Genomic DNA, 11,331 nt, shown 5'->3' on the forward strand with positions numbered 1-11,331 from the left:
ATGGTCAGGAGATTAAACTAAGAACGAGCCTGTTCCAAAGGATATATATTAATATGTCTGACAGTCATGTCCTGCTATATTATATAAACAAAAAGAATTTAAACAAAAATCGTAGCAAGAAAACATGGAAAAAAATCAATATATAAATACATGTCCATTAAGAATGTTTTGACATGTGCTATGCAGGTTACTCTAAAATTAGAAGAACTTATCACTTTAATCATATCTACCAGGGCAAATTAATTGTCTTTGAACAAACTCCAGTGCTTGAGTGAAAGTGCAATGAGCCCCCCGTCACGTTTCTATACACCTAGGACAGGTCCAAGGCATTTTGCAAATGCTGATACTAAAATATTCAGCGTTGCAGTTCTGAATCTTACCTGAGGAATTAGCCTGTTTCAAGACTAATTCTCATTTCATAGGAAAAAAATGAAGTTGCTGTGGGAAACATATCCTACACATGAGAAAATATAGCAAGAACTGAAAATAAATTTCTGGTGAAATGCATGAATCAGCTATTTCAGTAGCAAAGTTCTGAAGACACTGTTCGATGGACAATGAATTCTGTAACTCAATCCTCTAAAAGAAATAAGATTCAGTGTATGATGAATGTAGATTACTGAGTAATCTGATGTACCGATTACTGAGTTCAGTCAGCAACTTTGGTTTATTTCAATAGGAATATTACTGTATTTATTAATATTTGAATGTAGTTACTAATCTATCGCAGATCTAATATTGAGCATATAGCTAAATTTGGAATAAGCAAAGCACAGAATTACCTCTCTATTCCAGGAGGACCCTACCATGAGACAGTGGGCTAATTTTCTGTTCCACAACCCAAGGTCCCAGCTTCATCTTGCCTACTTGTGCCTTTTAGATTCTCATGAGATTGGCTCTTTAATGCACGTGAAACTCTCGTCTCTCTTGCCATCATCTCACCCTGCTGATTTTAATCACGTGTCTTTTAAAGGTCTTTACCATGTCCCCTCTTGATTTTTGGTCCTGACTGAACAAGGTAATTAATGTACATAATTTATTCGTGACTGTTTCCACTGAAGTCAGTGGAGCAATTAAGTAGCTTGCACGACTGCTCATGCACCTTAACAACTGTCTCATGTGTTTCTTAAATGCAACTTGCAGCATTAATGGCAATGAATATCAGCTTAGAAAAATGGAATTGTGAGGTGAAACTAAGCAGTTCTACTTCAGAGCTAAAGAAAACCAACTGTATGTTAAAAAGGTCTTGGTGTGAGACACTCATTGGTAATAGAGAACTGAGAGATGCAAAATGGATATAACCAAACTCTAAGTGCAGCCTCATAGGTTAGCGAGAGCAGTGCAACAGCGGGTCAGGCTAAAGGCTTATATGTGCTACATGCAAAATTATGAGGTTGGAAAAGTTAAACCATCCTGATTAGGTGAAAAAAATCCCACAATATTTTAGACTGTGCTGGAATCACAATTAGCTAAGACCCAATATGCTCCTGATATTTATGTGATACGTAATTTATGTTCCTGTAAAGCCTCTTGCAGAAATTCAGAATTCTGCTGTGCCAGAAATTTTACTTCCACAAAGTATTTTAAAACATAGTTTTCCCACAAATCAGACACTAAAACTGTGCTCTGTGTCTTTTTCTTTCGACTATTCAATAATCTAACTTCTGCGTGTCTTGTTGCTTCATTTACAGATGACTGATACTTGTATCCCACACTTGGCTGCAGCCTGCCATTATTTCCACTTCTTGGATGTCTCGGGTTGCGTTCATCTTACTGACAAAGCACTGAAATATCTTTGGAAAGGTTGTAAGCAACTCCAGATTCTCAAGAACTATACTGTAGAAATACGACCAAGTAAGAGGATGTTGCCTAATCTTAAATCAGAGGTGGCTGTAAACGCAAAACCATGAGGTTGTTTGTTCATTGGCATCATGGCGCCATGCTAGGTGCCTGGCTTGAGCCATCTTGGTCCTTTATCTAGGGGGTGTTCACATTGCTGCCTCAAGATTCCTGTGGCCTGGTGTGGGTATCTCCATGTTCTACTGTCAGCCAGAAGTGAAGGGAAATAGGGACCCCGTCTGTCTTTATGGCAGACAATGTCCTCTCAGGGAAGTTTCTGCAGACACAGGATCTCACCCAAGGGCACATGGGAACATGAAAAAGACACTGGGCCTAACGCTCTCAGCCATCGCACCATGTACTTGATCTCACCCCGAGGGTTTGTGGGAGCCTGTTTCCCAATGACTGCATGTCAGTATATGGCAGAAACAGATTTTGACCATTGAAGTGGGCCCGTGCTTAAAATGCAGCATGGCTACAGCGAATGAGTCAAGGTCTCATAAGCGTAGTTCCATGAAGTACAAGTGAAACATACCTGTTACGTATCTACAATTGGAAAAAACAGGTCATCCAGCAGAAGGTAATCCAGCTTCCCTACTGGTGTAAATTGTCCCAGCCTCTTGATTCCCCACGGCATTTAAAAGCCAGTCAGTTCTGGTCAGGTTTAGACATGATTTTTCAGCTGTGAGTCTCCAAGATGCAGATCTAATGTCCGTCACCCTTCCGTGGGCATTAAGAGCATCACAGACCAGGTGCCGTACTCCCAGAACTGCACAGTGGCCAGACACGCCAAAGGGACTGAAACTATTTGGCAAAGAACTAAAGTTTACGCATGGCTGATATATCGGAGTATATAACTTAATCAAATTTTGTGATTTCAGTAAGAGTAAAAAATACATAATACTATATTATATAGAAAGTACCCACCCTAGGAGAGCTCTAACCCCACTCTGACAGGACCACTGTAGATGGCACGCTCTGTGCTAAATCATTCCAGGGTTTAATAGTCACTGTGGAGGCCACAAGACCAATGCAGATGCTTAATAACTTCAAAGATATTTCCAGTGTGCTTCATGCTTTCCAAACCCGCCCTGGTTTATTTCCCTCTAGCTGTCTCACCACAAACAATTCTGCTGTCATTACTTTTATTTTCTTTACTTCTCTCTGACTTGGTTTTCTTAATGTCAGCGCAGAATTTCCATCTTAAAACCTCCACTTCTAATTACTTGTTAGATACAGAAAGCGTTTTGAAAGATTGGTATGCAAGGGTACAAATTGAAAAAATTATTCTAAATGTTCTGCACTGTTCATTCTGAAAAAAGATGTTGCAAATACAATTAATTTCTTCATAACTTTCTGATTTAGAGTTTTTCTCATATTCAGCCTCAAGGGGTTTTCTTTTATCCCCAGATTACTGTTGTTGACTTGCTTTTTCTGTGACTTCATATCTCTGTTCAGGGCTCTAAACAGCGTGTCATCCCTTTCGGGCTCTGGTTGCTTATACACCTTCCCGTAGAAGTGAGATGTAGTAGGAACAAACCTGTGGGTTCAGTTCCAATTTATGCCGGGTGAGCCACGATCAAAGAGCTGACCTGACTTCTCATAAAACTGTTTGCATTATCGTAGCCTTTGCAGGATGACCCTGGATTATGCCTCTGCCTCAGAGTCCCGTATGCTATGGGTTCTCCAAACGTCTTGATTAAACCCTTCTGACTCAGCCAAGGAATTTCCCAACCAGTTATTTTTACTGTAAAGAAAGCCCTGGAGAGTTATAGATCTTTACAAAACAAAAAGCAACCATGAGACACACATCTCCACCCAGTGTTATCTTTGCCCTTTTTGTGGTTTTTAGAACTAGGCGAACTTTGCCAATTTTACTTTCTTGAGCCTGGTTTTCTGGTATGTGACAGTGGATGATTCTTTTCTTTGCCAGCCTCAGTCTCTAACCCTTTGCACCGTGTGGTCAATGATAGGAAATTCTTAACCCATGCCATTTGAGTCCGGGATAAAAACTATCAGGCGGGTCGATCATGTAGAACAATTCAGCACTGAAGATTTTTTGCTTGTTCCTTCCAACAGGTTTGAAGAGACTCCCTAGACCTAGACGGGCTGCAGAATAGACTGACCACATCAAGATGAGAGTGGCTTTTCAATGCAGACTCTAAATTTGTCTTTAGATAGAATGATATGCAGAAAATAAAGGAGTTTGCAGTTAGATTCAGATATATTCCACATCCTGTATCTGTCACACTTTGGAAAAAAAAAAAATAATTACTGTAGTTCAAGGCCAATATTGCGAAGGATGATAAAAACTATTTGTTTTCTGCCAATAACTGCATCAAAAGCACAGTAAAATACGGCAGTGATGCTACACTGTTAGTCATCTTGCAGCAGATTTTCAGTAATGACATCAAAAGCAATGACACTACTGTCACTTGTATGTCACGTCAGATTTTGATAGAACTATGTATTTCATTCACAACCTGTATGTTTTTAGTAATGAATAACAAGCAACATATTGTCAGAAAACTGAACAACAGGGCTTCATTCTCTGTTTTCAGACTAACTCTTAGCACCTGACTTGGGTTCTTAGATTTTCACAGAATGCAGAGGAAAAGGCTGTTTTCATGTGTAATTTATGTTTTGCAGGTGTGAAACATACATTTCAGATGCATTTCCTTCCCTGTTCAAGGAGTTGGAAGAGGACATCTGTGTAAAAATCAGATTAATCTGGAGAATTAAACATGTTTGTGGCTTAGGTTCTAACTAAGCAATCGAAGAAATATGTTTTTAGTTTAAAGTTGCCCTACAAAATCTGTAAATCATATATACTTGGTTTTGCCAAAGGAATTCCCCATTATTTATTATTAAAAGCTAACCAGTCCTAGCAGACATCTCTTAATAGACTGAGCCTTGCAAACACTGAGGCATATCTCTTGTGTTGTGTCACATTCTTTTTCAAAGTTTTATTTTCACTGTTTCGTTAGATTAAAATAGAAAACATATGGAGCCACAAAGTTCTTCAAGCTTCAGTCCAATGCAGCTTCATAGGAAACAGTTACGACCATATAAATTGTCCATTCTTTCCAGTATCAGGTAGCATTTGAGATTATATTTGCCAACATACTAGCCTGGTTCCAGGTTTATTAAATGTTAGAAGAAGAAAAGTCTATGGCCTGATATTCTGCTGCATATTTGTGTACCCAGGGGCTAACGACCTTTTAATTAATCCTGTTTCTAAATGCCAAAAAGAATCATGGATAACCTACCTGTAGGAGTATACCATACTGGTACAATTTCTTTCTTCTACTAGAGGAACAGAAAGCTAATTATCTATTTTTTTACAATGTGGTTTCCGTAGGAAAAGGTTGTATTGGTCGTGATTCACTTAGGACTAAGCCCAGAAGAAATAACACACCGGCATCTTCAGAGATACACTTCTCTCCCCTGGAAAACATTCTCCTTAAGCTTGAAAACACAGATACCGTTTGAAGTCAGCTGCAGTGCTGGGAAAGGTGCGGCTCCAGTAACATTTCTGGGTGCAAAATGAGGGGGGGAATCTGCCATTGCCTTGGGAAGCCCTCGCCAGGCAGCCTTGTGCTCTCACCAAACTGCATCGCGTCTGTAACAGCTTGGTCCTACCAAAAGCTGTTCTTTGAGAGCAAAATTAAATGCTTCCGTCTTTTTCTCTGCACTAATATGAAACTAGTTACAATTCTTCTAAACTCATGACTACTCTATTAACAAGTGACTCATCAACAAATACTATTGCAATTTTTGTGTTTTAAAAGGAAATTATATTAGGTCTTCATAGCTACAATACATTTGACATTTAGAGAACGTTCTGATTTTTGTTTGTTTTTGTTGGTAGTTGTTGCTGTTGTGTTTTCTGGTGGTTGTTGTTAGTTAGAAAGGAGATTGCAAGAAGTCTGTTTTCTTGAAAAAGCAGAATTTCTTAGATATTATCCAAATATTCACGCCTCAAGGCAGGAAGGATCTGGGAGTCCAACACACTTGTAATCGGAAATGAAGACAGCCTACGTATGATTTGGTAAAGGACTAAGAATAATTACTCTTAAATTCTCTCTTGAAGAAGCAAGAAAACTACCATAGCTCTGTCTTCTCACTGACTGTAACACGCTCTTCCAAAGGGACACGGAGGCTCCTGCAGTGCCACGCTCCAGCCATCGTCTGCGCTTGAGGTGGATGCCATAAAAAGACACAACTACTGCAGCTGACATAGACCTCAGAATACTTCAGATTTTATGTAGTCTTATCACTTTTTCTAACCTGGAGCACGCTTGCAGGATTCTCTCTGCTTTTCCTCTTCCCATCTGCTGCCTGCCTCCACTTCCCTCTTCTCTTTAATTTCTCCTTCATTTGCACTATAAACAGTTCTCCCATGTTTAAATTTTTCTTTTCCATTACTTGCTACTCTTGATTGTTTTTTGTAACCTCATGTCAAAAAGTCTTTTTCAAAAGCTCTGCTTTTTATTATGATGCACCCAGTCAAACATTTCTGAATTTTGGAATGGCTCGGGATTCAGACTGTGATGCAGAACTGTATTTCCCAGCTACCCCCCTCTTAGTAAAAGGGATTGAAACTTTGGGCAAGGATTCAATTATATATTCCAGTGCTGCTCAAGCCACGTGTTTGGGCCAGTACTTTTTGTCTGACTTACATCAACAGATATTTGCTTTGCAAAAGATGTAATTATTTGCTGAAATGCGTTTATTCATCAACGTGCTTAAGACACTGTACAAATAAATAAGCAGACTCTATCATAGTACAGTATATCTTAAATAAATGACTTCTTTTGCCATGTGTTGATGATTAATGAATGGCTGTTTCTGGCAAACTAATCAACTGTAGCTCCAGGCATGGGACAGCCTAAGTTTCCAAAAAAATAGTAACAGCTCCCCTTATACATCCTTCAGACAGTCGCCATACATTGCAGTTTCCATGAAAAACAGGAATTTGGACTTGGATGAGTTGATTTTTACTTTATTGCTTAGAGCTTATAGCTCATATAAATTGTGCACACATTCCTCAATGGTGCAGGCCTCCCTAATATAAAAACAGATACAGCCTTGTCTTCGTGTGGTTCCTACACTGTGTCAGTGTTAGATTTTTTAAAAAAGTCTCCCACAGTGGTTGAAAAGGAGCCCTCCTTGCTTCACTAATTTTGTCCCTTTTGCACCCCTCCTCGCTTCCCCTTTCCTGCTGTGGCGGTGCAAGCGTTACAGCTGTGCATCTCTGCCTCTTTTATAACCATCTTCAGCGTTTTCACTTTGAAAAAAAAAATCAACCCCATAGTAGCATTACTGGCAAATAACAGACCGCCTTAATTTGGCTATTTTTTTTTTAGTATTGTCTAGATGCCATATATTATATCGTTCCAGAGCTTAGGGAATTGGCCAGCAGGGAGAAAGGCTACCTTGCTGCGGCTGCGACACAGCAGATCTCCTGTGGGTTGAATCTCCTGAAGAGGACAGGAGATGTCGAGAGCTGGCTCTTCCCCAAGGAGCACATGAGCAGGCTCAGCCCAGGGGAGCTCTCTGGAGCGGAAGATCCAGCCGTGGGGGGAGGCCGGGGGCTCTGTGCAGCCAGAGCGGGCTGGCAGCCAAGTCGCAGGAGTGATGGAAAGAAAGAGGCGTTCAAAAGACTGAAAGTGGCGCATTGAGTTTCTTCAGCTCGGGAAGGCAATGAAAGCTGCTGGCCTGATACTGCCTGGAAAGGAGGGAGAGGAGAGAGTTGCTCTTCAACCTCCTTTTAGGGTGTCTCACTCAGCATGCCTGATTTTCTCTTATTTCTCTGTCATTTTGATCTAGTTCATTGGTTTTGTGTTTTAATACTGCAAAGGGGCAGTGGACACAAAATGCCGAGGGAGATCAGAGGGGTCATGGGTGTTTTTGGACACCGTGAGCCATTCTCTTCTGGTTCAGCTATCACAGAAGCTGCAAAACACAGGCTCGGGGCGAGTTCGGGGCCAGTGCAGGTAACAGTAAGGCTCTGCGACGCTGCCTATTGCATATTCAATTCAGTTTCAGAAACAACACACTTTATAAAGAGGTGGGTGACAGAAGACAACTACAAGTGGGGAAGTCAGCCAAAAAGAAAGCAGAAGGTGTACCAGGAAAAGGTAAAAATACTTGGAGGTGCCCCACAGACTGTTCAAAGAAAAAGGTAGAGCTAGGGACCCGCACAGTTACTACAGCCTTCCTATTAGCTATGGAAAACCACTCTGGAGACACTGTGATAGCTTTTCACGTAAGTGGTTTATTTATCTTGTTTGGTGTTATGTTTTCTTCACAACACAATGCTTTTATTCCAATGGCATCGTCCAAAGATCTGTGTTTTAGGCTCCCCAGTCCAGACAGACACTGACACATTAGGGCAAGTGCCAGTGAGGGCCACCAAGACCATGAGCACGTGAGGTGGAAAGAGAGGCAGAGAGAACTGCGTTGGTCAGTCACAAGAAGAGAAGGTTGGGGCTGGATGAGACCTTACGGCTGTCTGTAACTCTGATCGGAGGATACAGAAGAGAAGACATTGGGCAGCTGTTCTCAAAGGTGCACTGACAGGACAAGTGGCACATGTAAAGTTCTGATTACATACAAGGAAACTATTTTTTAATCGGGAGTCTAGTCAAACACTTGAACAGGATCCCAGAGAGGCTGTGCAATCTTCATCCCTAGAGACAGTCAGAGCTCAGCTGGCAAAGCCATGACCCACCTGGTCTAGTTGGATCCATTTACAGCAGGATCAGGAATAAATGACCTCCAGAGGCCCCTTCCAACCTGATTTATTCCATGACTCTGTAACCTAACAAATTATTTTCTAGTTTCCACAGCATCTCTTATAACATTGATAGCTTTAGTTAGGACAAGGAACTCTTGCTCATTAAATTTAGCTTATAATTTTCTTTGCAGAAACAGCCCCTGCCAAAATTTTGTTTTACTCTTGTAATTTTATTTTTTTTTTTTTTACTCTTGTTGCAGACAAGATGTCTTGAAATACACAGCCAAGAACATAATGATGCTGACCCTCCTTCCTGGTTTGGTTATGGCCGGGATGGTAACATAGTCCCCTTCACCAAAAAACACACATCAGAGCCTGAATAAACAAATTCTTCAAAACGAAAGATGAAGAAATCATGCAATATCTTCCACAGTTCAAGGGTTTTTCACTAGAGCATGAAAAGAACACTGTATTAGTTTTCTTAAAACTAATCATACTTTAATAAAAGGTCGTTTGTTGAATTATTAAGGAAGCATTGCAAATCGTTCTCACAGGAGCGTGTATGCCTTCAAGCAAGAGAGCCGCACTGAAACAACATTGCTAACTTTCAGATGTTGATTCAAGCTGTCTTCATCTTTCACTAATGAGAAGTTTTTGCAGTCCCATGCAGAGTAAGCAATAAATAAATCTGCGTGTGTTTGGGGTTCTTGTTTGCCATGAAGGTCCTCTCCAGGACATAAACACTCTGACTCCCCACAGAACTTCACACTCGACATGGCTGCTTCTCATCAAGCACAGTGTTCTCCAGCAATAAAGAAGAGGGAATAGGTAGTGACTACTGATTCCTTAATAAACAACTAGACACGCGCATTTAAGCACAGTTCTCTACTTCTCAGCAGTCACTTGTGCATCCAGAGCCCCAGTTCTCATAAAAGCCTCTCAGGCTGCGTTCAAGCCTCTAAGCGAGCTGATGTTTACATTTGCAGATCTGGACTGGGGGCTGGCTGGCAGCTGACAGGGGCAGGAGAATCAAATGGAAAGGAACACAGATGGGAAAAGTGTTAAAGGATAAATTTTCTCCAGTTACAAGAACACGTCTTCTCATCAAATGGACAAAAAAAATTATGGGATTTGCCATTCAAATCCTAATTACTGATAACCCACTGATCTTTCCTTGTCTAGAGGAAAATAAAAAGTTTCACCTCATTATAGCAGAACAAGACATTACTCATATGTCTTTAGGGAAACTCCCAAAGATTCATCTTTCTTCAGCTCATTCTTGACCTTTATGTTAAAGTTCTAGCTGGTCTCAACATTTATTAGCTTGGAAAGAATATAATCAGAGTAGCTTTAGTGGTAGCACAGTTTTTCTGATGGCTTATTTAAACTTCTTTAAGCAAATAACTACCAATCCTAGTGCTTAATTCCAGCTAGGTTCAGAATATGAATGCCTTAGCTTGCTTACATGGAAGAAATAACATATTTTCTTACTTGCTCTGCCTTAAATTGCTGATGCAGCAGTCCCAAAAAGCACGGCCTTAATCACAGAGGCTGACAGGCATTGTTGTAGTCCGGGTGAATAACGGAACCATTAAATGGACTCAATTTTGTGAAATGTCTACTACGCTGTTTTTATTTTCAATGCAGTTATGAATTTAGAGGTGCTTCTTTCACTTTGTCTGCAGCAGTGCACAGAAATCATTAATTTCAAAAATTTTTTCAGGAAGTCTAACCATTACACATTTATTAATTTTCTATCTTTTAAAAGTAGCATAATAACAATAACTAATAACTAGTAATAATGTATTTCTTTCAGTAATAATATTAGCAATATTTTATATATTAGTGTTTATATTAAAAATACATACAATTTGCCATACGCATCAGCGCCCACCTCATCCAAACAAACAGTACACACAACAGCAAACAGAACGTGGAGTTTTAACCACCCTGAATTATAGTAAAATTGCTGCCCTTGATTAGTGAAGCCCATTAGCCAGGGGCAATTATACCTCTTGGGGAATGCCATGGCAAAGAAGTTCATTTCATAATGTACCATTATGTACATACACACAACTTAAAACCTGAGCCAACGCTCTGAATTCCTCTTTGCTGCTCTCCATCCACTCAGTTGGCAGGAATTCTAACGTTTCAGTTTTAAAACACAAATTTCAGTACCTCTTTTGTAAGGTGCCATATATACGTAGGGAATGGCTTTTCAAAGCTCCATTTACTTTACTGTGTGTTTGTTATGGTAGCACAAAAGCCTCCACAAAAATCCTGTATGTCCTTGTGCAGGGCACAGACATTTCCCTCACCTCTCTCCTCTGCCTTTCTGCCTCAGAGAGCTTGCTGTCCCGTCATGCGAGGCTGACAGTAGGTCACTGGAAATATATCAAATAAAGAGATTACAGTGCTTATTTATTAGGCAAATACTTCCATTCTTTGGCAGCTTTTACTTTAGGGAATGTTCACATGGACTCTTATCTGAAGTCCAGGTGGTAGAGGGTTCCTCCTTGAAATCAGCTAAATCCGTGGCATTTTTGAGTATTTATTTTAAAAGCTTTACTTTGCAGACAAACAGTGGTAGACAGCGCTAGAGCTCTTATTTCTATCCACAAGCGAGTGGTTCAGGATGACACGGAGGAAGTTCTGTCACTTGATAGAAGTAGTTTAACACATACAGTACCCACTGGCAAGGCAGAATCTGCCTAGGGGTCAAACACCAGACGCAAAGACCAAATAAGAAC

General features: G+C 40.3%; 1 protein-coding gene across 1 annotated transcript in view; it reads left to right on the top strand.

Annotated features, from left to right (window-relative positions):
* FBXL13 (F-box and leucine rich repeat protein 13) overlaps nucleotides 1-8,989 on the top strand; it is a 39,304-nt gene extending 30,315 nt beyond the window's left edge. The window contains 5 exon segments of the mRNA XM_063327182.1: nucleotides 1,692-1,827; nucleotides 1,830-1,854; nucleotides 8,842-8,867; nucleotides 8,870-8,925; nucleotides 8,927-8,989. Coding sequence (XP_063183252.1) covers nucleotides 1,692-1,827; nucleotides 1,830-1,854; nucleotides 8,842-8,867; nucleotides 8,870-8,925; nucleotides 8,927-8,989 — 306 coding nt within the window.
* Nucleotides 8,990-11,331: the final 2,342 nt, after the last annotated feature.

The sequence above is a fragment of the Chroicocephalus ridibundus genome, chromosome 1, assembly GCF_963924245.1.
Source record: "Chroicocephalus ridibundus chromosome 1, bChrRid1.1, whole genome shotgun sequence".
Taxonomy (NCBI): Eukaryota; Metazoa; Chordata; class Aves; order Charadriiformes; family Laridae; genus Chroicocephalus; species Chroicocephalus ridibundus.